The sequence below is a fragment of the Antechinus flavipes genome, chromosome 1, assembly GCF_016432865.1.
Source record: "Antechinus flavipes isolate AdamAnt ecotype Samford, QLD, Australia chromosome 1, AdamAnt_v2, whole genome shotgun sequence".
Classification (NCBI taxonomy): Eukaryota; Metazoa; Chordata; class Mammalia; order Dasyuromorphia; family Dasyuridae; genus Antechinus; species Antechinus flavipes.
In genome coordinates, this window is record NC_067398.1 from 314,015,716 (window position 1) to 314,041,985 (window position 26,270).

At 36.2% G+C, this 26,270-nt stretch overlaps 2 protein-coding genes across 4 annotated transcripts in view; one reads left to right on the top strand and one right to left on the bottom strand.

The window, feature by feature from the left end:
* Positions 1-142: 142 nt before the first annotated feature.
* On the bottom strand, positions 143-3,714 carry LOC127545478 (variant surface antigen E-like). The gene is made up of 3 exons (XM_051972801.1): positions 3,662-3,714; positions 2,399-3,585; positions 143-336 (listed from the first exon to the last, which is right to left on the bottom strand). Exons 1-2 carry the CDS (start codon positions 3,712-3,714, stop codon positions 2,832-2,834), a joined length of 807 nt encoding a protein of 268 aa, XP_051828761.1. The 3' UTR covers positions 143-336; positions 2,399-2,831.
* AGTPBP1 (ATP/GTP binding carboxypeptidase 1) overlaps positions 3,204-26,270 on the top strand; it is a 207,131-nt gene continuing 184,064 nt past the window's right edge. For 2 of the 3 annotated variants that reach the window (XM_051966097.1, XM_051966114.1), the window contains exon 1: positions 3,204-3,401. The gene's annotated coding sequence lies outside the window, so the exon portion shown is untranslated. The remainder of the gene's footprint in view (positions 3,402-26,270) is intronic. The other variant, XM_051966091.1, reaches the window with a different exon arrangement.

The window sequence follows — 26,270 nt, forward strand, 5'->3', positions numbered from 1 at the left end:
TTGTACAAGGCCAGAAAAGAAACATATACAACTTTAACAACCTTGAAGTGGATTTCAGGAATATCACCAACAGCATGGCCTTTTTGACCAAATCCAGCAACCAAAACATCATTTTCCTTAATAAAATTCAAGCAGCCAACACTGGAAACAAAAGTGGTGGTTTATTTGTCATTTTTAAACAGCTGGACTCTCACACACTTTCTGATGGCAGAATTGGCCTTCAAAGCCGTGCCCAAAATGAGCTTTCTTGGATTGTTTGTCATGTCACTTCTGTGGCTGAAGAGCTTTCCAGCTCTGTGAAGACCACTGAACTTACTCATGCTGCTGCCATCTGGGCTGAGAGAAAAGAGACCAACAAACATTTATTAAGGACATATAATGTGCTAAACATAGGAAATGCAAAGAAAACAAAAATAGTCCTTGCCCTAAAAGAACTCACATTCTATTGAGTAAAACAACATGTTAAAAAGTCAAAAACATAAAGTATAAATGAAGGTAATTTCAGAGGGGAAGCATTGAAGTCGGGAGAGGGAGCCCTGGAAAGGCCTCAGATAGAAGGTAGCATTTGATCTGATTCTTGAAGGAAGCCAGGAGGCAAGGGTAAGGAAAGAGAACTTTCCAGGCATAGGGATAGCCAATAAAAAGGTGAAATTCATTGTTATACTGCTAGTTAGTGGTTGAACTAGGACTTAAACTTAGGTCTTAGAGCTTCCAAATTTGGTGCCCTTTCCATTTGAAACAAGAAAAAAAAACTCAGCTTTTGTCATTCCATGAACATGTTCCTTATCAAATATTTATTGAATAACTTGTATGCATAAAATTTTTCTCCACAGAACTCATTCTACATATGTTATAGGAGATTCTTTTTCTTTTCTCCTCTCCTCTTTCTTTTCTTTCCCCCTTTTCTTTTTCCATTCCCTTCCTTCCTCCCTCCCTCCTTTCCCCTCTCTCCCTTCTTTCCTTCCTTCCTTCCTTCCTTCCTTCCTTCCTTCCTTCCTTCCTCCTCCCTCCCTCCCTTCCTCCCTCCTTCCTCCTTCCTCCCTCCCTCCCTTCCTCCCTTCTTCCTTCCTTCCTTCCTCCCTCTCTCCCTTCCTTCCTTCCTTCCTCCCTCCCTCCTCCCTTCCTTCCTTCCTCCCTCCTCCCTCCCTCCCTTCCTCCCTTCTTCCTTCCTTCCTTCCTTCCTCCCTCTCTCCCTTCCTTCCTTCTTTCCCCTCTCTCCCTCCCTTCCTTCCTTCCTTCCTCCCTCCCTCCCTCCTTCCTCCTTCCTCCCTCCCTCCCTTCCTCCTTCCTTCCTCCTTCCTCCTTCCTTCCTCCTCCCTTCCTTCCTCCCTCCCTCCCTCTCTCCCTCCCTCCCTCCTTCCTCCTTCCTCCCTTCCTTCCTTCCTTCCTTCCTTCCTCCTTCCTTCCTTCCTTCCTTCCTTCCTTCCTTCTTTCCTTCCTTCCTTCCTTCCTTCCTCCTTCCTTCCTTCCTTCCTTCCTTCCTTCCTTCCTTCCTTCCTTCCTTCCTTCCTTCCTTCCTTCCTTCCTTCCTCCCTCCTTCCTCCTCCCTTCCTCCCTCCTCCCTCCTTCCTCCCTTCCTCCCTTCCTTTTTGGATTACAATTCCTCTACATTTCAATAGATGTAACAAAATTTCTGAACCTAGACCTGATTTTTGTAGATATAAAACCATCACATACTTAGTGTGTGTGTGTGTGTGTGTGTGTGTGTGTGTGTGTGTGTGTGTGGGTGTCTACCAAGAATAGAATCTAAGTTTCTTGAGGGCAGGGACTATTTCATTTTAAAAATGTGTATACCCAGCACCTAGTGAAGCACCTAGCATTAAGCAGGCACTTAAATGCTTGTTGATTGATTCACCAGAGGTTCTGGGCTAAGGCTTGCTAACATGTTAGAATTTTGCTCTATTGCAATAACTTTCAGAATCAGCGAGTCGTATCTAGCTCTAATAAGGCAAAAGAAAACTTCAATTTGATGATTTGTTATAGCACTATTTCATTTGTTTAAAGCCATAAGTGAAAAAGAAAACCAAACCAAGAACAGAAGCGCCCCTCTTCTATATACTGCAACGATAGGTTTTATATTCCCAGAAGTCTGGCAGCAAGGACTAATTTCACAACTGTCCCTACCGAGCTTCTAAGAACCGACTTCTTTTTACTTGTGACTAGTTTCAACAGATTCACAGAAACTGGGATTTGGAAAAGATATCATCTGCTTTTTAATCAAACCCACACCTGAAAGGAATCCCAACTATAATTTACATTTTGCAAGTATGTAAAATATACGAAAAAAATGTGCTGGTTGTATATTTGCCCACATTGTCTCCTCTTAAGTTTTAACAACCATCCTCTTACCCCATTCCCCCCTCTCTCCCCACCCCGATCAATCAGTATTAGAGTTTACCATTTATTTCAAAGTATGTGATAGATCTGTGCACCCAAAGGGAATCAAAGAAGTCAGCTGGACCTAATATTCCATGCTTTCGGGCGGTGTGATGACCAGTATGACTGGTCCCAGAAAAAATTGTGATATTTGATCCAAGATGCACGTTGAGGAAGCCATTTCGCATATGCAAGCAAAGGTGAGTTGAAGACAGGTGAGGGGAGCCTCGTGAATCAGGAATCGGAGCGGAGAGGGAGGCAGCGCGTGCCAGCAGTTGGCAGTTCGCGCCTCCCGGCGCCGGTCCCAGGGGCTGGGTAAGGATGGGGGTGGGGTGGGAAGAAGACTCGGCAGCAGGGCCCAGTATCTTCATAGTTCTTCGATGCCCTTCTGTCCCTTGCCTACCCCACGTTTCTCCTTCTCCTTCACACTTTACCCAAAGCTCCCCTCCGTAGCCTTAAAGCCGGCCGGGAATAAGTGGGTGATTGAGGGAAGAAACTGTGTGGGGGCGGGGCAGCGAAACTCGGTGACAGCGCGTATGCTCTCCTACGCTAAGGGTAGGGGAGGGAGTGATGAAGTGGTGCGTGCTTTCCCCGCGCGCGAGGGATAGGGTGGGCCCGTAGGGTGGCGCGTGCTCCCCGTTCCCGCCCGCTAGGGACAGGGAAATAGTGGGGGTGGGGCGGCGCGTGCTTTCCCCCATCTCCGCCCGCCAGGAGCAGGGAGGGGAGGGGAGTGGGAGGGATAAGGGGGGGCGGGAAGCCGGGTGGGGGCGGGGCGGGGCGGCGCGGTGACGTTGCCCGGGATGCGGACAGGTTCCGCCGCCGCCGCCGCCACCACCTCCTCCTCCTACTCGCTTGCTGCCGGGGTTTGTATGAAAACACCGGGCGGCTGGCGGCGAGTGACCCGTGGGGGCCCTCCGGGAGAAGCCGCCCCTGCTGCCACCGCCGCCCGAGCTGGAGCCGGAGCCGGAGCCGGAGCCGGAGGCCGCCCTTCCTTCCAGGCCCGTCCCTCTCCCCGCCCAGAGCCGGTAAGAGGAGGTGTCCGCCCTGCTCCCCTCTCCGCCCCCGGCTCTGCGGCGGCGGCGGCGGCGCTGGGGCCCCCACCCGGGCCCGGCTCTCAGGGTCTGGACGAGCCCGGGAGCGGCCCGGCGTGAAGCCTTGACTAGCGGCTGGGCGGGCACGGGATGCTCGGGGAGGAAGGGCTCGGTGTTGCTGTAGAGGAGGAGGGAAGAAGAATGAATCTGGGGCGCTCCGACCTGGGTCCTTGATACCCTTTATCTCTCCCCACCCTGCACCCTTAGCCACACGGAGCTCGGGCTTTCCAGAACATGACTGGAACATGACTGGACTTTTTCTTTTCTTTTTTTTTTGGGGGGGGGGCGTTTTTATTTGAGGAGGAGGGCGAGCCTGGGTAGGCCGGGGGATCCCATCTCTTAGGGGAAGCCTCTGAAGTGTCAAGTCTCTTGCTCTTCTCTCCCCTCTTCCACCTTGTCTGGCTCGCCGGTGTATGGACTGTCCCGGGGGGAGTGAGGAGCGAGGCCGCGGTGGCGTGCGCCCACCACGCTTTTGCAGTGCCGGTCCCAGTTGCTTTGAGGGATTGCGAGGAGAGAGTCGTGGGGTTAGGGGCCCGTCTCCTCAGCCCCCTTTTGCTTTACTAGATTCTGTTGCGTTCCTGGACACCCTTCCTTTTGGGATTAGGGTAGGAAGTCTGAAGGGCATGAAGCATGTGTGAGCTCGAGCTGGATGTTTATAGTCTTTCCCGGATAGCTTTGTGGGGAAGTGTTCTGTTTACTACTACTTGTCACCTTGTGGGTTTGGCTTGAGCAATCATCAGTTCACCCGAGATGACAGTGCATACTTTTCCTACTCTCCTCCCTAGTCACTCCTGAGGAAATTGCCAGTAGAGCACTAACTGAGGAGCTACGGGAGCTGTTAAATGAGGTTCCCTCCCTCCTTCCAAACATTTGTGCTCGGTGTTTGAGTCTCGGGTGTGTCCCTTTCGTTGTGTTAAGCATGCAATGGTATTTGCATGGGTGGGTGGCCTTTCTATGACTTTCCCTACATATCAATGTGGACTGGCACTTCGTCTTGATATAGAAAGGAGTACTCACTCTGCTAAGCAGTTGGCAGGATTGGGGGGGCGGCGTTCAAATCTTGCTTCTGACGCTTGGTGACCTTGGACAAATATTAACCTCCATGGACTTCAGGTTTTTCGTCCATAAAACGAGAGGATTGAATTAGTTCAAGGTCTTTTTCTTTCTTTCTTTTTTCATTTTCTTAACATTTTTATTAAAAGTTTTGAGTTCCAAATTCTATCCTTCCCTACCTTCCTCCTTCCTATGGGAAGCTTCTCCCTTCTTGAGACAGTGAGCAACCAGATATCATTAAACATGTGCAATTATGCAAGATACTTCCATATTAGTTATTTTGTACAAGAAAACGCAGATAAAAGGAAAAAATGAAAGAAAGTGAAAAATAGCATGCTTCAGTGTGTATTCAATTAATAGAGATGGATAGTATGCTTCATCAAGTCCTTTGGAATTGTCTTGGATCATTGTATGCTGAGAAGAGTTGTCATTCACAGTTATTTATCAAATAATATTGTTACTATTGTGGACATTGTTCTGGTTCTGTTCACTTTTATTATGCATCAGTTCATATGAGACTTTTTAGGTTTTTCTGAAATCCATCTTCCTTGTCATTTTTTATACCACAATAATATTCCATTAGATTAATATAACCACAGTTTAACTATTCCTAATTGGTAGACATCCCTTTGATTTTCAATTCTTGGCCATTCACTCAGGTCTTTTTCTACACTAAATCTATGATTTGTGACATGTCTGTCTTTCATTTTGCTTGTCAATGATCCAGTTGTATTATTGATCCAGTACTGTGTATATACAATACTTTCAGATAGTATACTGTATTGGATGCATTTTTTAATGTGTTTGTAAAATGAACTGATTCAGCAGTTTTTAAACCATTCATTTCTAATCAAATGTCAGTTTTTCTATTCAGAGCCACTGTCTTTTATTTGTAAAGATTAAGTTGGGTGTGATGGACTCTTTTCAACACTGAGGTGATTCAAGGCAATTCCAAAAGACTTGTAATAGAGCCATCTGCATTCAGAGAATATGTTTTAAGGCATAGTCTTTTCATTTTTTGTTGTTTTTTTCCCTCTTTTCTCATTTTTTCCTCCCTTTTGATCTGATTTTTCTTGAGGCAGGATAAAGAATATGGAAATACGATTAGAAGAATTGCACATATTTATTTTATATTGGATTGATGTTAAAGGGAGGGAGGGAGAGAGAGCAGGAAAAAAATTTGAAATGCAAGGTTTTGCCGAATGAATGTTGAAAACTATCTTTTCATGTATTTGGAAAATAAAAAGCTATTATATACAAACGATTGTTGGGTAGATTTGATATTTGAATGTTATATTATATTAGTACTTGAATATAGAAACATTTATTCTTTCTACAACTTTCCTTTATATCAAGATAAATATAAATTTATTCTTAATAAAATAAATGCATATGATTAGCATTTGTCCTTCTGCACTTGAGTACTTTTCAAAAGGTAGTTTTAAGTTAGTTTTGTCTTGCGACAGCTTTGCTAGCTGAAAATTATTAAGAGTATGGGGACATTCCTGAATTTCTTTTAATGTTATAGATTTTTAGAAAATAGCAACTTCTCAGAATATCTTAAAAAAACTCCCTGAAAATATTTACAAGCCTTTTTTTTTTTTTTGTGCAACCTTTTTACAAGTTAATAGTTAATAATATCCTTTTCCTCTTCATTCCTTTAAAAAGATTTGGAAAAATTTATTCAGAGACCTGATGTAAGTTATTCCTTATGTCAAAAGCCATCACAACTTTTTCTTTAACACCCATTTTGAATGACTTCATAGGATTTCGTTTAAATGATTTTCCAGAAGCTTAAATTTTATTTACCTACATGAAGAAATACTAAGTATGAAGCCTCATTTCTTTAATATAACTGTTATAATTAGGAGACATTGTGATTTGTTTGATATTGCATTTTAAAATATTTAAAAACAGGATCACTTAAATATTGAGTGGGTTATAATTTTTTTTAGTGATATATCACTGCAACTCTACTAATTTTGTGCCTATAAAGGAAGGAAAAAATATCCAGAGAACTTTACTGTTATATGATTAGTGGATATTACTTATTGTAAACTTGGTTTAAGAACACTGAAGGGAAGTTTGGTTTATAGTACTATTTGCTCTGTGACTGTGGCCAGGTCATATAATTTCTCTGAGCTTGTTTTCTCATCTGTAAAATTGGTCTAAGAATACTTGTATTACTTGTTTCATAGGCTTGTTGTAGGAGAAATACTGTATTTAAGTATCTAATCACTAAGTTAGCTACCTAAATGTAAGCTGTGTTGGTGATCACCTTGTGCACACTTGTTCCATAATTAATCCTCTGGAGATCCCTTCTTTCCAATCGATCCCAGAAGTTGAGGTGAGATTAGTAATAGACCTGTCAGTAGTTCAAGTAAGCAGTTTTCATGGGTTGGGAAGGCATCCTTTGGGACCTGTGTCACCACTGTGAACACTATAAAACTTTTTAGGATTAGTTTTATGAGTATTAGAAGCTATACTTTCTATGATGACTCTATATACTAATACAACTATTCCAAAGACCATGTGGGTTGAAATAGACTTTTGGGAAAAAAATAGTTTGATAATGCAACCCAGTTCCAGATTTTGGCTTTTGGATCTCTGGAGCCCCTGCAAACTGGGTTGGGTCTCACTGCTCTGCCTTGGATAAAAGCAAGTCTATTAAGTAGATAGCTACCATTATTTACTGAGAGCAGTGAGGTTGCTGTTGGAGTGCTATGTTCCTTTTAGTACTGATGGAGCTTTGGACTATCTTTTTTTTATATTAGCACTGTTTGATATTATAGTTATCTCTTGTGAAGTGATTATTTCCATGATTGTGTTAAATTCTTACATCAAAAGTATTATCTTGTTAAACCATATTCATGGACTAGTAATCTATCAATTAATAAAATTTATCAAGTGCTATGTTCCAGCTACCTTGCAGGAGATACAAAGACAAAGGTGAATGGTGAACTAGTTATTGTCCTTTGGGAGCTTCCATTTTCTTAAAAGAGATAGTACATATATATGACACACATTTTTGTGTGTGTGCATAGGTTAACAAAATATTGTTTATTTTTTGTTTTTGAAGAGGACAGATAACATCAAAATAAATTCAGAGTGAATGGGGACATGATACAAGCTACTGGAGGCATCAGGAAAGACTTCATATAGCTGATCATTCTGTTGCATAATGTGCAAAAATACTCAGGAACTTCCACAAGATAGAAAAAAAAAATTGTCAAAAAGCATGTTTACTATATCTTGTTGACTACTTGTCCCTGATGAAAGAAATATTTATTTAGCTTTTCTCCTAAAGTATATGATGACAAAGTTAGGTTACCTCCATGCATGCTATTCATTATGACCGATATTAGTCTAAGACATTAATCTATGATTAATAGAATTGCCATACAACTTTTGTGGGGTGGAAAGGAACAAGTGAGAATACCAAAATTCTGTGCTCTCAGATTTTCAGGTCTTGGGAAATGCTTTTTTTTTTTTTTTTTTAAAGTATTTACAGAAGGTCTGGAAATACTTATTTTAGTCATATTTCTATCCTCTCTGCCTCTAGAGAAGGGAAATTATGATAATTGAAAAATTCAAAATAGTAGATAATCAAAATCACTTAAATTTAAGCATGTTGTGAATGTTTTTTTAGACAAGTCAGTGTTAAGATCTGACTTGTGATCTGGAAACCTGTTGAATTTCTCTATCCTGACCTCCCTATTCACCTTCTCCCTGTATTTCATGCTGGGAATGAACCAGTCTAAACAGCTTTTGGGGAAGGATTACCTACTTTCATTTGAAAAAGATTTTTAATTGGGTTATAGGTTATATTGTCTTAAGCTTAGCTCTTCTCAGTAATATAATAATCTATCATAGTTGATCTTGCACAGAGTTGCTGTTACTATGTACAGTGTTCTCCTGGTTCTGCTCGTTTCACTCAGCACTAGGTCATGTAAGTCTTTCCAGCCTGCTTGTCATTTCTTACAGCATAGTAGTATTCCATTGCTTTGATGTACCTTGTTCAGCTATTCCCTAATTGTGAAGAAAATTATTAAGATTTTCTTAATTATCTATATAAGCTATGAGTATAGCAGTAATCTATATTTTTTATAACTATTTTCCCAGCAGTCTGATTTGAGAGTCACTCTCACAGTACCTTGAAATGATCAATCAATTTTTGACAATGCTTTCATATGTATGTTATGTTAAAGTATATTAAAGTAAGTGAAGTGAACAGGACAGTGTAGAACCTGTTCCTATTGCAGAAGTCTGATCCTGTTCCCTACCAAGTAACTACTCCTAAATTTGAAATAATCATCTAAGAACTGTTCCTATAGGACTGGAGGACACTCATGTTATCCTGAACTCCTGGGCTTGTTATGGAAAACCATTCAGCCTCTGAAAATGTTTTAATCCACCTCTCTCCTTTGTTCCCACTTATGATTTGTGTTTAAAATCTCTGCTTTTATTGCTCAGGTAGCCGAGTTGTGGGGTGGAGGGGAGGATCTATACTAGAGCTTCTATTGCTTTCCCCACTCTGAAAGTGATTAATTAAACTGCTACTTGATCTCTAAAACCTGTGTCTAGACCTGTTTTATATGGTTCTAAATATTTAATTTGGAGACCAATATACTAAAAGTCTATTAACATAATCAAAACTATCCATTTTGTATTTCCTAATGTTCTCTATCCCTTGTTTGGTCATAAATTCTTCCCTTCTTCATAGATCTGACAAAGTTATTTCTTGCACTTCTAATTTTCTTATAGTATCAGCCTTTATGTCTAAATTATGTACTGATTTTGGATTTATATTGGTATAGGGTGTGAGATGTTGGTCTGTGCCTAATTATTGCCTTGCTGTTTTCCAGTTTTCCTAGTAATTTTTGTCAAGATAGTGAGTTCCTATCCCAGGAGCTGGAAATTGAGGGTTTATCAAGCAGTAGATTACTATAGTCCTTTACTTGGATAGACCACTAGCTCTGAAGTCAGGAGGACCTGAGTTCAAATGTGACCCCAGATATTTAACATTTACTAGCTGTGTGACCCTGGGCAAGTCACTTAAGCTGAATTGCCTAACAAAAATAAATAAGATATAGTCATTTACTACTTATATAATAGGTGAGGTCACCTATTCCACTGATCCATCCTCTATTTCTTAGCCATTCCAAATAGTTTTGCTGAGTTGATGATTGCTACTTTATAATATAGTTTTAAATGTGGTACAGCTGGGCTACCTTTCTTTGCATTTTTTTTTTTTTTTCCTATTCCCTTGGTGTTCTTGACTGTTTGTTATTCTAGATGAATTTTCTTAGCGTTTTTTCCTAGCTCTATAAAATAACTTTTGGTAGTTTTATTGGTATGACACTGAATAAATAAATTAATTTAAGTAGATTTGTCATTTTTATTATATTTGGCCTACCCATTAGCAATTGATATTTTCCCCAAATGTTTGATTTAACTTTATTTGTGTGGAAAATGTTTTGTAATTGTGTTCATTTAGTTTCTGGGTTTGTCTTGGCAGGTAGACTCCCAAATATTTTACATTGTCTACAGTTATTTGAAGTCGAATTTTTTTACTTCTTGCTGCTGGGCTTTGTTGGTAACATATAGAAATACTAATGATTTATGTGGGTTTATTTTATATCCTGTAACTTTGTTAGAATTGTTAATTGTTTCAAGTAATTTTTTACTTGATTCTCTAGGATTTTCTAAAGTATATCGTACTATCATCTGCAAAGAGTATTAATTTTGTTTCCTTATTGCATACTCAAATTTCTTCAATTTCTTTTTCTTCTCTTATTGCCAAAGCTAATATTTCTAGCAATGAATAACAACAGTGACAATGGGCATCCTTGCTTTAACCGTGATCTTATTGGGAATGCTTCTAGCTCATCCCTGTTACAATAGATACTACTTAAAATTTTAAGAAAAACTCCATATATTCCTATGCTCTCTAGTGTTTTAATAGGAATGGATGCTAAGTTTTGTTAAAAGCTTTTTCTGCATTTATTGAGATAATTACATGATTTTTTTTTTTTTTTTTTGCTATTGATAAAGCCAGTAATGCTGACAGGTTTCCTAATAGTGAACCTGTACTGCATTTCTGATATAGATCTCACCTGGTCTTAGTGCATTATCTTCATGATAAATTGCTGTAATCTCTTTACTAATATTTTATTGAAAATTCTCTCAATATTCATAACGAAAATTGGTCTATAATTTTCTTTCACAGTTTTGGCTCTTCCTGGTTTGGTTATCAGCATCATATTTACATTATAAAAGGAATTTGTTAGAACTCCAACTTTACCTTATTTTTCCATATAGTTTATGTAATATTGAAATTAATTGTTATTTAAAAGTTTGGTAGAATTCCCTTGTAAACACATCTGGCCCTGGAAATTTTTCCTTAGATAGTTCATTGATGGCTTATTCAACTTCTTTCTCCAAAATGGAGTTATTTAATATTTTATTTCCTCTTCTTATTAACTTGGGACATTTACATTTTTGCAAATATTAATCTATTTCATTTTAGATGGTCAGATTTATAGCTCCTATTTATTGCTTAAATTTCCCTTTGGTGGTGAATTCACCTTTTTCGCTTTTGAAACTGGCAATATGGTTTTCTTTTTAAAAAATCAAACTAACCAAATACATATCTATTTTTATTTAAAAAAATAAAACTAGTTCTTAGTATTATTAATTTCTCCTTTGATTTTCAGGATTTCTAGTTTTGTATTAGGGATTTTTAGCTTGTTCTTTTTCTAGCTTTTTAAGTTGTATGCTTAATTCATTGCTTTCCTATTTCTCTCTTTTATTCATGTGTGCCTTTAGAGACATAATTTCCCCTAAGAACTGCTTTGACTGTATCCTATAAGTTTTGGTATGTTATCTCATTATTGTCATTTTCTTTAATGAAATTATTGTTTCTGTAATTTATTGATGGACCCAGTCATTCTTTAGGACTAACCATATTAGTTTCAAAGGATGCAATTAATATTTTTGCCTCTCTGCATTTTATTGTGAGGTCAATTTTTGTGTACATATTCCTTTCTATCTTCATTAACTTTTCTTCAGAGGTCTGTCATTTGCAACTTTTCTAAAATTCTTTTCAGCTCTTTAACTTCGTTCTTGTTTATTTTGTAGTCAGATTTATCTATTTCTGAGAGGGGGAGTTTCTTCCTGAAACTCAGTTAAGTTCTCTTATAAGAACTTGAATGCTATACCATTTGGTACATATATGTTTAGTATTGATATTACTTCATTAAGTCTTCTTATAAGAACCTGAATGCTTATACCATTTGGTACATATATGTTTAATATTGATATTACTTCATTAAGTCCTCTTATAAGAACTTGAATGCTATACTATTTGGTACATATATGCTTAATATTGAAATTACTTGGTTGTTTATAGTATCTTTTAGTGAGTTGTAATTTCCTACCTTCTCTCTTCTAATTAGTTCCATTTTTGGTTCTGCTTTGTCAGAAATCAGGAATACTATCCCTGCCTTTATTTTTTTTTTAACTTGTACTGAAGCATAATATATTCTGCTCTAGCCTTTTACCTTTTATCTCTATGTATATTTGCTTCAAATATATTTCTTGTAAACAGCATATTGTGAGATTCTGGTTTTTATTCCATTTGATCTGCTTCTGTTTTGTGGGAGAGTTCATCCTATTCACATTTATAATTATGACTACTAAATTGTATTTCCTTACATCTTACTTTTTTCTCTGTTAATGCTTTTCTCTCTCCTTTCACCCTGTCCTTTCTCATTGGTGTTTTACTTCTGACCACTACCTCCCTCAATCTTTCCTCCCTCTTATCAGCCCTCCCCTTCCCTTTTCTTTTCCCTCCTACTTCTACCTTTCCTTTGCCCTCTCTTCTCTCAGTCCCCTTTCCTATTTTCTTTCCCCTTTTCCTTCCTACTTCCATGTAGAATAAGATAATTTCTATACCCATTTGAGTATGTGTGTTATTCCTTCTTTGAGCCAAATCCAATGAGAGTTAGATTCAAACAATATTTATTCATTTCCTTTTTTTCCCTCTATTGTAATGGGTCTTTCTTGCTTTTTCATGTGATGCAATTTACCCTATTCTGCTTCCCCTTCTTTCTCTTGTTCCAGTATAATCCCTTTTTTTTCCCACTCCTTAATTACTTTTTGAAATATTGTTGCATTAAAGTCAACTTATATCTACACCCTCTGTCTATGTATACTTCTAACTGCCTTAATAGGGATACAGTGCTCGAGAGTAACAAGTATCATATTCCTGTGTGGGGATGTAAACAGTTTAATCTTATAGAATAACAGGTTTTTTTCTTTTCTGTTTACCTTTTCATGTTTTTTTTTTTTCTGAATCTTATATTTAAAGATCTCATTTTCTGTCAGCTCTTATCTTTTCATCAGGAAAATTTGACAGTCCCCTATTTCATTGAATGTTCATCTTTTCCCCCTGAAAGCTTATGCTCAGTTTTGGTAGGTAATTGATTCTTGGTTATAAACCAAACTTCTTTGCCTTCTGGAATATCATATTCCAAGCCTTCTGATCCTTTAATGTAGAGACTGCTAAGTCCTGTGCAATCCTGACTGTGATTCCTTGATATTTGAATTGTTCCTTTATAGCTGCTTGCAGTATTTTTCTCCTTGATCTGATAGTTCTGGAATTTTGTTACAGTATTCAGTACAGTACAGTATTGGATTTTTAATTTTGAGATCTCTTTCAGAAGGTGGAGTCTTTCAATGACTATTTTATGCTCTAGTTCTAGGATACCAGGGCAGTTTTACTTGATAATTTATTTTTTTGATCATAGCTTATAGTAGTCCAGTAATTCTTAAATTATCTCTCCTAGATCTGTTTTTCTAAATCATTTATTTTTCCAATGGTGTATTTTATATTTTCTTCTATTTTTCATTCTTTTAATTTTGTTTGACTAAAAGTCATCAGTTTCCACTTGACCAAGTCTAAATTTTTTAATTATAGCTTTTTATTTACAAGATATATGCATGAGTAATTTTTCAGCATTGACAGTTGCAAAACTTTTTGTTCCAATTTTTCTCCTCCTTCCCCCTACTCTCTCCCCCAGATGGCAAGTTGACCAATAAATGTTAAATATGTTAGAGTATAAGTTAAATACAATATATGTATACATATCATACAATTATTTTGCTGTACAAAAAGAATTGGACTTTGAAATAGTGTACAGTTAACCTGTGAAGGAAATCAAAAGTGCAGATGGACAAAAATAGAGGGATGACCAATTTTAATTTTTAAGGAATTATTTTTTTCAATTAGTTTTGTACTTCCTTTTGCATTCGGTCAACTCTACTTTTTTAAGAAGTTGTTTTCTTCATTAAATTTTGTTCTTCCTTTTCCAATCTGTTGACTGTCTTTTGAATACTTTTCACTTCTTTCCCTAGTTTTTCTCATATCTTTATTTCGTTTTTAAAATTCTTTTTGAGCTTTTTCAAGATATCTTTTTGGGCTTGAGACCAATTCATATTAAAATATTAACAACAGTGTTAAAATGCCTACATGCTAAGCCTCAAAGAAGAATATAAATTCTCCCTTTTTTTCTTCCTTCCTCCTATTTCCCTCCTTCCCTTCATGACAGGGATGGATGAATTATTATTATTGTATAGGAACAGGATTTGTGGTTCTTTCTGACAGGGTTGTCACATCATAATATATATATATAAAAATTAGGTGTTTTGAATATGAGACCTTTATCACAGAAATTTGATAAAAAACATTTTTCCAGGTGACTATTTCATTTTTAATTTTAACCACATTATTTATATAACAATTTTTAAATTTTATGCAATAAAAACTGACCATATTGTCATCTTTGGTCTCTATTCCTCATTAGGTTATGAAGCCTTCCTCTCGCCATAGTTTCAAAAGTCATTTTTGCCTTCCTAATTTCTTTGATTTGATCTTTTATTATAAATCATAAATCCAGTTTGATCTTATCTTGATTTGTGGGATTTTTGTCTATATCTAATTTCTGTTAGAAACAGTTTTCTTAGTTTTCAGTTTTTGTTGATTAGTGAACTATTATTACTCTAGGAGTTATGGTCTTTGGATTTATCAAATATCAGGCTATTATGTTTTTTTAGGTTGTTTACCTAATCTTTTTCATTAATTTACTGTTCTATTTTTTAAAACCAGTACAAAATCATTCTGATCATTATTGCTTTTGTAGTATAGTATTCTCCTTTATGAGAAAATAACAATCTTCAATTTAATATTGTATTGAAATCACTGATATTTTTTTAAGAGGGAAATTTGATGTTTTTAAACTTTTAAGCGAATTGAATAAATATAATTTAAGAAAAGTGAAGTACTTAATCATTTTTAAATTTTATTTTTAATTACATAGAGATATTTTGACATATGTTAAAAACAATTTTATGTTACTGAGTATCTGAGAATATTACCACTGTTAGATCATTGTCATTTGGAATTGTCATTTCATGAAAGCCAGGTCGTTTCTGGATTATTTAGTGCTTAAAGTTGTAAGATAATCGCACCTTTATCACAGAATCAAAGAATTTGAGACTTGGAAAGCACCCCAGCCACTTTCTAATTCCCACTGTTGTATACCTCTTAAGTAATTCTTCAGACTCTGATTAAAAACTTCTGAGAAGTAGGAAAACACCACCTCTGAGATAGTCCTTTATGTTTTTGGATAGCTACATTAGAAAGTTTTTTGATATTTAAAAGCCTGCTTATTTTGCCCTCTGAGGCCAAAGATAACAAATCTAATTCCTTTTCTACATAAGTCATTTAGATACTTGATCTGTCAAGTCTTCCCTGAATCTTCTCTTAAGTAAACATACTTGTTTCTTCAACTAATCCTTATGCCATGTACTTAAAGCACTTCATCCCCAAAGCACTTCATCCCCTTGGTTGCCTTGCTTAGAACATTGTCCAGGTCAATGCCCTTCTTAAACTGCAGTACTCAGAACTGAACACAGTATTCCAAATAAGGAGTCTCAGAAGGACAGAATAGTATGAGACTGCCATTTGTCTAATCCTGAAAGCTTTACTCTATTTAATGCAGCTCAGTTTTTGCATTAATTTTTTTTTTTTTTTGGCTGGCTTGTTGTATCGATTGATTCATATTAAGCCTGTAAACATTTAAAGCGTCAGAATTCTTATTTAATCATTCCTTCCCTATCTTGGCTCATTCTAAACCTTAACATCTTAAAAAAAAAAAACCATATATATATATATATAACTTTTTATTGACAGAACATATGCATGGGTAATTTTTTTTACAACATTATCCTTGTACTCACTTCTGTTCTGACTTTTCCCTTCCCTCCCTCCACCCCCTCCCCTAGATGGCAGGCAGTCTTATACATGTTAAGTATGTTATAGTATATCCTAGATATAATATATGTGTGCAGAATGGTACTGTTCTCTTGTTGCACAAGAAGAATTGGATTTAGAAGATAAAAATAACCTGGGAAGAAAAAGAAAAATGCAAAGTTCACACTCATTTCCCAGTGTTTCTTCTGGGTATGGCTGATTCTGTCCATCATTGATCAATTGGAACTGAATTAGTTGGAAGATATCCACTTCCATCTGAATACATCCAGATACAGTATTGTTGCTGAAGTGTATAATGATTTCCTGATTCTGCTCATTTCACTCAGCATCAGTTCATGTAAGTCTTTCCAATCCTCTCTATATTCATCCTGCTGGTCATTTCTTACAGAACAATAATATTCCATAACATTCATATACTACAATTTACCCAACCATTTTCTAACTAATGGGCATCCATTTATTTTCCAGTTTCTAGCCGCTACAAAAAGGGCTGCCACAAACATTTTGGCACATACAGGTCCCTTTCCCTTCTTTAGTATCTCTTTGGGATAAAGGGTATGCATAGTTTGATAACTTTTTTGGGCATAGTTCCAGATTGCTCTCCAGAATGGTTGGATTCGTTCACAACTCCACCAACAATGCATCAGTGTCCCAGTTTTCCCGCATCCTCTCCAACATTCATCATGATTTTTTCCTGTCATCTTAGCCAGTCCGACAGATGTGTAGTGGTATCTCAGAATTGTCTGTCTTTGCATTTCTCTGATCAATAGTGGAACACCCTTTCATATGAGTAGAAATAGTTTCAATTTCATTATCAGAAAACTGTCTGTTCATATCCTTTGACCATTTATCAATTGGAGAATGGCTTGATTTCTTATAAATTAGAGTCAATTCTCTATATATTTTGGAAATGAGGCCTTTATCAGAACCTTTGATTGTAAAAATGTTTTCTCAGTTTGTTGCTTCCCTTCTAATCTTGTTTGCATTAGTTTTGTTTGTACAAAGGCCTTTTAATTTGATATAATGAAAATTTTCTATTTTGTGATCAATAATGATCTCTCATTCTTATTTGGTCACAAATTCCTTCCTCCTCCACAAGTCTGAGAGGCAGACTATCCTATGTTCCTCTAATTTATTTATAATCTCGTTCTTTATGCCTAAATCATGGACCCATTTTGATCTTACCTTGATGTACAGTGTTAAGTGTGGGTCCATGCCTAATTTCTGCCATACTAATTTCCATTTTTCCCAGCAGTTTTTGTCAAATAATGAATTCTTATCTTTGGATTTTGTCAAAAACTAGATTGCTTTAGTTATTGACTATTTTGTTCTGTGAACCTAACCTATTTCACTGATCAACTAATCTATTTCTTAGCCAATACCAAATGGTTTTGGTGACCACTGCTTTATAATAAAATTTTAGATCAGGTATAGGTAGGCCACCTTCATTTGATTTTTTTTTTTCATCAATTCCCTTGAAATTCTTCACCTTTTGTTCTTCCATATGAATTTTGTTATTTTTTCTAGGTCATTAAAATAGTTTCTTGGGAGTCTGATTGGTATAGCACTAAATAAAGAGATGAGTTTAAGGAGTATTGTCATCTTTATTATAGTTGCTTGGCCTACCTAAGAACACTTAATATTTTTCCAGTTATTTAAATCTGACTTTATTTGTGTGGAAAGTGTTTTGTAATTTTGCTCATATAAATCCTGACTTTCCTTTGGTAGATAGATTCCCAAATATTTTATGCCATCAACAGTTATTTTGAATGGAATTTTTCTTTGTATCTCTTGCTGTTGGATTTTGTTGGTGATGTATAAAAATGCTGAGGATTTATGTGGATTTATTTTGTATCCTACAACTTTGCTAAACTTATGAATTATTTCTAATAGCATTTTAGTAGAATCTTTGGGGATTATCTAAGTATACCATCATATCATCTGCAAAGAGTGATAATTTGGTTTTCTCATTACCTACTCTAATTCCTTTAATCTCTTTCTCAACTCTTATTGCTAAGGCTAGCGTTTCTAATATAATATTGAATAATAATGGTGATAGTGGGCAACCTTGTTTCACTCCTGATCTTACTGGGAATTGTTCCAGTTTATCCCCATTACATATGATGCTTACTGAGGTAAACCTTAATGTTCTTGAACATTTTACTGAAATGAGCCGTACTGCAGTGGCAAAAGGGAAAGGAATTATTCCTGAAAGGTGATAACTGCCACATTGGGATAGCAGAAAGGAAAATCGATGCCAGTGGAAAACAGCATCCCAAAAAATGTGGGATTTCCACTTGAATAAAAACCCCAAGACACTCTATGTTCACATTTTATAGAGATTTTTAGACAAAACTAATGTGCCACTGATAGCCTGGACCATTGAAATGGGGGTATTCTCAGAATTGCCTAATAAGTAATGAAGAATGAGGGATCGTAAACCAGAAAATAATTCTTAACTGAACCATGGTGTAAAAGTGGCAGAAGTAGGGGACAGAGCCTGGGAATATATGATGTCTGGGTCGGTTAAGTCTTGGCTTATGCACATTCTGGGGCCAAACCGATCAAACTATTTGACTGACTCACATACATATATTCATTCTCTCTTACCTGGCCTTGGCTCTGTCTTTTGTACCTTTCTTTTGAAAATCTCAATTGGTTGATGAGGTCCTTCGTATCCAAGCCTGTTTCTTTAGATAGTTTCCATGTATTTTCTTCACTGGAATTGTTTATATGTTTCCATTTATGTCTTTAGAATTTCATTTTTGAGCCTGTCAAACTTCCTGGGTAAATTTTCTTTTAAAAATAATTTTTTTTCTAGTTGTACATGTACTTTCATTTTTTAATATACAGTTCTTTATGAATTATGTTGGGAGAGAAAAATCAGAACAAAAAGGAAAAACCATGAGAGAAAAAAAAATAGAAGAGAAAGGAAAAAAAAACATGAATATAGCATATGTTTGATTTACATTCATTCTCCATAGTTCTCTCTCTGGATGCAGATGGTGTTCTCTATCCAAAGTTTATTGGGATTGCCTTGCAGCACTGATTTGCTGAGAAGAATCAAATCTGTCATGGGTGGTCATCTTACAATGCTGTATTGTGTATAATATATTGCTGGTTTTCCTTGTTTCATTCAGCATCAGTTCCTGTAAATCTTTTCATGTCTTTCTAAAATCAGCTTGTTCATTGTTTTTTATAGAACAATAATATTACATTACTTTCATATGCCATAACTTAATTCAGACATTCCCCAATTGATGGGCATCTGAATCTTTGCCAGAGAGGGAAGGGGAGAGGGGAGAGAGAAAATATGCTCCAATTCCACCAAATGTTTGGATCGTTGACATCATACATTAATTACTACTATAATGTGTGACAGGCTTGTGATCTGTTTCCCATACTCCTCATCTATTTCCTCTTTCTGTCTAGGTGCTCTGACAAAATCACTTTTTCCCTCCCTTTGTTGACCTTCATTCACATACTTTACCACTGTATTTCTCTACTCTGATTCCTGGATTTTGTTATATGAGAATACCTTCTTAATATATAATGCCAATCATTCTTTCTCCATTCTTTTATTGATACTATTTCTTTTAAATAAAGTATAACTATCTAGAATCATATTCTAAGCATTGTTTTATCCCACCAAGTCTCAGTGATATCTTAAAAGATCAAATTTGCCTCTTGCATTAGAACTTCAACTTAGAATTCTAATTAGAACTTAGGACATTTGTATATAGACATTTAAGGCCATGGGATTTGATTACTGTTTTCTTGGTTTTTGTTTTCTGTGAATTTCTGGGTGTCTCACCTGAATTCTTTCTTGTTGGTGGCTGCTTTCTATATTGGTCATGGATTTTCACAGTATCTATCATTGTTGATCTTTTTTTCTTCCCCGTTTTTTAGTTTAAACTCTCTTGATTTGATTTGTAAGACAACTGGGTAATTCATTCTTACCAGCCATTGTTAGGTGTATTCTATCTCTGGCCAAGATCCTGTCATTTCTATATTGTGAGACATAGTCCAGAAACCAAAATACCATCCTAAGACACCAACATCTTAGTCAGTTTTTCACTTTTACAGTTCTTTCCTTCAACTATGAAAAAAACAACCTGTGTCCCTATGGTCATCATTTTCTTGTCCAGAATACACAATTGTTGGCAATATGTTTAGATTCCTTCTGGAAGTATTGTGTTAGTGTGAAATGAATGTTTTTAACATTTAAATAAGTCATGGAAGATTCTTTTTTATGACTTAGTTATGTGCCCTGAGCAGACAACAGATATCTTGACCAATAAATAGCTCCCTCATTATGCCTGAACAAGGAATTCCTAATTCATATTATTTTCTTCTGATTCTTAATGGATGATTTCTGTCATCTGCATCTGTAATTCAGCCATTCTATTCCTCAAAGGAAAAACTGCTTTTTCCTACTGAGCAGTCACCTCTTTCTTCCTGAAGAGCAGAGCATAGGCCAGGTGTGATGGCAAATGTGTTCAATCCCTGACCTTGATGAAAGCTAAGGCTGTTGGATCACTTGAGTCCAGGAATTCAGAGCTGCAGGGAGCTAATCAGATGTCTACAACTATTTTGGTGAAATATCAGGAATAGGGGTGCTATCAGCTTTCCTAAAGAAGGGTCAAGTTGCCACACATCAGGAAAAAAAAGAAACAGGTTAATGCACCTATGCCAGTCACTATTGGGATTATGTCTTATGTAGCTGTTCCACTTCCCAGTTTTCCATGCAAGTAGGATAAAGAGAAGTCTCAAATAAACAAATAAAACAACTGTCTTTCCCCTTTTTCTTTGTGTTACACTCTTCCCTTCCATTCTCTATTATCTTGACAAGGATCAAATTTTTCATTCTCTATTGAAGATTTTTTTTCTTTCCTTTGAGGACTTCTGTTTCTTTTAAGAACACTTCATTTTCCTTATAACCTGGATTGTAGCAAGGTGTTCAGATACTTTCACCTTTTTCCCTAGGAAGGAAATCAGTTTATATCTGGAATGAAACTAAGTCAGTTGCCTGTGGGAAAAATATAAACATTATGCACTAGCTACTAGCTTCTTAAACTGTAAACAATCCCATATGGGATCTTACAACTGAATGTAGAGATTTTGAAATTATTTCTTATCAGTAAATGTTTGATTTCTATACCTATTTTATATACCTACATACTCTGGGGTCACATAATAAATTTATTGGAGGAGAAGAGGTCATGTGTAGAAAAAGTTTAAGAAGCCCTGCACTAGCTGAAAGTCATAGCTCAATTTTAACTATTCTAGATAGTATTTGAAATATACAACTTGATTTCATTAAATTATTTGTGGGTGTTTACATGTAGAATTTTAAGTATGTGATTAAAACATTTACAGCCAATTATAACTTTTATAACTTGAAAACCTGTTTGGTTTACTATTTTCCCCATCTACCAATCCATGAATTTGCTGATCATTGTAAAATTTGTTCTGTTTTCCTTTTCTTACCTTGTTTTGTCTTGCTAAATACTATCTTATCTTTCTTGAGCCTACTTCTGATTATATTCCTTAATCCTTCTGGTTATCTTTAATCTACCTCCTTCTTCCTTCCCTCCTTCTCTCCCTCCTTCCCTCCTCTCCCTCTCTCTCTTTTTCTCTTCTTCCCTCCCTCCCTCCCCTTCTTTTTTCCTTCCTTCCTTTCCTTTTTTCTTTCCTTTCCTTCCTTTCTCCCTTCCTTCTTCCTTCTTTCCTTCCTTCTTCTTCCTATGTGAATCAGAAACCATTTAATAAAAAAGCTAGAGAGATCTCTAGAAGCAAAGCAAAGGCAGGGTCAAGGCTTTTAATCCCCCTCCCACCACTGACCCTCATCCTTATTAGTTGAGGATCTTATATTCTAAACGGGGGAACTACTCAAGAAATTGAACTTGATCAATAAGTACATAGTTGCCCATATTTGGTTGAAATAGGGAGGATAACAAGAAGGGGACTTAAGTATGCCCTTAGGGGGATAACAGGGAGGAGACACTTTAAGTATGCCCTTACAGGGAGGAGACACTTTAAGTATGCCCTTGACTTAATGCTTAAGGCCTTCTCAGGCCTTACTTCAGGCCTTCTCAAACTTTGAAATAGATGAAGCCTTATTCGATTTTCACAACTGTCTTGAAAGATCTCACCTTATCTTGTTCACTTCCTTTCCTTCCTTTCCCCCTTTTCCTTCCTTCCTCCCTTTCCTTCCTTTTTCTCTTCCTTCTGGAAGCAGTAGTTGGCCGTGGAGATTTTTCTCTAAATTTCCTTTATTCTTTTCTCCAGTAATTAATGTCTGACTTACTTCAGTATTCCAAATCTTTCAAGTCACTTACATGATTTCATTCTCCTTATTTGATTCAGATCTTTTTCTCTTTTGTTCTATGTTTCATCCATAATAGGCAAAGTAGAAGTCAGATTATTTTTTTAATACTTTTACCCCATTTCAGCAAAAAATTTTAAATTTAGAAAGTACAAACTTCCATTGTAGATGAAGAAACTGAGACCCCAAAGAAGTTGTACTTTATGCTTTGCTAGTTAAGTGGCAGGAATAAGAGTAGAACTTGAGTCTCTCAACTCTTAGTCCTATATTTTATAAATAGATTATGGAGTTAGGTGAAGAATCTTGATATGAAGTATGAGTTATCCATTTAATATTGTTGCTAATATGCATAGAAAATATTTTTATTGCCTCAATTGTTTGCTTTAATGCTTTACATTCAGTTTAACATTAGCAGTATAGTTTTGCTTGTTGGTTAACAGCTTAATATTACATAATCAAAGTTTTCAAATGAAAATTTTAAGTAACAAAAGACAAACCAGGAATACTTGGCAGACACTAGTTAATAAAAGTTATTCATTTAAGCCATTTCAGTCAAGTCTGACTCTTCATGACCCATTTAGTAGTTTTCTTGACAAATATACTGGAGTGATTTGCCATTTACTTTTCCAGATAATTATACAGATGAGGAAACTGAGATAAACAGGATTAAGACTTGTCCAGGATCACACAGAGGATAAATTTGAATTCAGAAAAATGAATCTCCCTGGTTTCAGCTCTGGCACTCCGTACCACCTAATTGTTCCCAATTAACATTCCTTGAATAGAAATCCTCTAAGGAGAATTTAAATTCTACATTGTTCATCATGTTAAGATAAGTCTCTTTTGCCTTATTCCCTTACAAAGTCTTGGAGTAGTATTAGCAACAGTGTTCATCTATTGAACAATGTAAATCTAAAAGTCATTTTTGAAGACACACATACATACACATAGACACACAGAGATAGAGATACACAGACTGGAGAGGAAAAATGAGAGAAGAATTTGTATTGCTTGGAAATATAAAGTTGTTCTAGGTGTAATTGGGTAGAAGGTAGATCTAGGTTCAGTGCTTGGAATAAATTGTCAACAATTTAGTGATGTCAGAAATGAAATGGGTATCTTGAAAGTTAATGGCTTTCCTATGAGTGGAGACTTTCAAGTACAGGCCGAATTATTCTTTTTCAGGAATGTTGTAAATGATTTCTATTTAGGTACATTTTGATCTAGATGAGGTCCTTTACAAAGCTCAGATTCTGTGAATAAAGGGGTTAGTTGTGGTGTTCTCTTCTTTAAAATATAATGGTTCTCTGGGAGAGCAGGTTTCTTGGGGAGGTTTTCTGGAGGCAGCCTTAGTTTCAGCACAGAGTAATAATAATCACTCCAAATACAGCCAGCTAATAAATCCAAACGTTTATTTCTTATCTCTTTCCTTGGGCCCGGTTAGCTTTCTTAGAGGCCTATCTCTCTGCTTGGTTCCAAGAGCTCTTGCCACTAATCTTTTGCCTCTGCCAGCTTCGGCTTCTTTTCTTCCAAATATCTCCAGCCAGCACCAAGGTGAAAGTTGGAATGAATCTGACTCCACCTCCAAGAGTGGGCTTGTGGGCTTCCTCCCAGAATGTCTCTGTGTCTATCCCAGAGTGCTCTCTGGCCCTAAGAGCTTCTTGCTTATAATGAGTTCTCTAAAAGTGTGAACACAATCATTGTTTCTATCAGTTCCACTTAGTACCTTGTTTCAGGTTCTGGCCCATAACATCTCCTTGTAAGATCAGATCAATCATACTGAACCATGCTAAATTAGATAATTATTGTCTCTATCAACTCTAATGAGTTAACACTAGGATTCCAATGGTTGGTTATGTCAATCCCAGATCTTATAGTCATGTTTTCAAAGGCAGTAAGAAACATAATCTTAGGGAATATTTGATCATCTCTACTTTAGGGCTCCTGAAGAGCATAGGCAGACAATAAAGGTAAATGAAATTTATTTGCTACCATTTATTACCAAGAATGAAAGAAAATAGAAGAGGACTGTATAAAGAACAAGTCAGGATCCTTCAAGTGAACATAATAGTTACTTTGATATCTGATAATATTGATGCAAAGATAGACAATAGGGACAATGGCAAAAACTGTCAGAAAATATTATCTGGGATTGTAGAAGACCAAAACTCTGGAGAAGTATACTTGAAACAAGGTGTTAACTCAGAGGAATTGAGGAAACAATGGTTATCTAGTTTACATATATACTTAGTACTTAGTATGGTGATGTAATGGTTCTCTAAGTTCACACAATCAGTATGTTGTAATGATATAATTACAATAAAGTATATGAGTCAACCAGGACTGGAAGAAAGACATTCCATCTCCCATCATCCTGGTGGCTCTTGTGCTTTCTGCATTCCTCCACTAATACCAAGGCCCATCTGAAGGTGCCCCAGAAAGCTACCCTGGTCCCAGGTGAAGGAGACAGACTATGAAGGAGATAATAAAGGCTTTGGATTTTATTCCTGACTATTCTCATGGTGATTATTCTGCTGAAACCAAGGCCCATTTGAGGACTTCCAGAAAGTCAGCCAGAACATTACATGGGTTTAAGAATTTAATTTCATTTTACAAATATTTATTAAGTAAAATAGGCCAAAGGGTACATAGTAGAATTTGTAATAACTCCTTGTTAAATTGAATTACTTGGAATTTTTGGTTACATATACTTTTTTCTTAATAATATTTTATTTTTAATAATTAGTATTTTATTTTTTCATGTAAAGATAATTTTTAACATTAATTTTTTGAATTGTTTTTGAAATTGTAATTCCAAATTTTATCCCTCTCCTCTAAGATGATAAGCAATTTGATATAGATTAGATATGTATAATTGAGTAATGTCTTTCACAGCATGATTAATATGGAAATAAATCATGCTGTGAAAGAAGAAACAGAACAAAAGGAAAAAATTATATGCTTTAATCTGCAGTCAGACTCTTGATTCTCTGGATATGGATAGCATTTTCCATCATGAGTCTTTTGGAATTGTCTTAGATCATTGTATTGCTGAGAAGAATTAAATCATAGTTGATCATCTCTCAATAATGCTATTATTATATACAATGTTCTCTTGGTTTAGCATTAATTCATCTAAGTCTTTCCAGGTTTTTCTAAAATCAGTCTACTCATCATTTCTTACAGCACAGTAGTATTCCATTACATTCATATACCACTACTTAATGCATAATTTTTTAAAGGTTGTACATGTTCTTTATTTCTTCTAAGAAGGCAGACATGTATATACAAGAGTACATTTAAAACTGAGCTTGGAATGGGCATAGGCATCAGGAGTTATAAAGACAAAATAACAAGGCAATTCAGAAGTCCATACACCCACAAGTTTGGCAGCTGTGGGAATAGTCAGGAGAATCTGGTAAATCCTTTAGAGAAATTCTGCAACAATCTTTGAATCTGCTGCTTCTTATCAGTATCACATAGGTCTTAGGCTAAAAGTCAGTAAACAACACTTAAGAGGTTAGGTTCAAACAGTGCAATAAATTTTTTCCTCATAATTCGTATAATTGCATATTTCATTTGCTGTTTTTTAATTTATGCTTTTGAATTAAATTTGAAGATAATGGGTATGACAAACACCAGTATCATAGGGAAAAATGAAATTGACCATATCGTAGCAGATTTTCTTTCCTGGACTCAGTTATTTTCTTTTGAGGTTAGTGTCTTTTTTAATGTAGCTTTCCCTCCCTTCTATTGCTGAGAAAACACACATTCACACACACATAAAGGCTGAATATTTTCCATTGTCTGTAGAATAAAGTATAAACTATATTTGGCTTTTAAATGTCTGCATAACCTGGTTGCAGTTCAAATGCTCCCTATTCCCTATGTTGGTTGGAGGTATAAATCTCAATTTGATTATGGCAGGTAGGGACTTCCTTCTACCTGGGTGAATAGGAATCAGGTCCAGGAGTCCTAATTGTTGTTCTGATCATCATCTGTTTTTTAGGGGAAAACTATATAAGGAGAATTCCCTTTTACTGAGGGACAGAATTCAGGATCTCAGTCTCTTTTTGGAACTCCTGCC

Excerpts from the sequence above, each read along its gene's own strand:
- LOC127545478 (XM_051972801.1), bottom strand. The coding sequence starts at position 3,714 with ATGTTCCAGTCATGTTCTGGAAAGCCCGAGCTCCGTGTGGCTAAGGGT. Across the intron at positions 3,586-3,661 it reads CGTGTGGCTAAGGGTGCAGG|CAACACCGAGCCCTTCCTCC; the intron begins GTGGGGAGAGAT and ends CCTCCTCTACAG.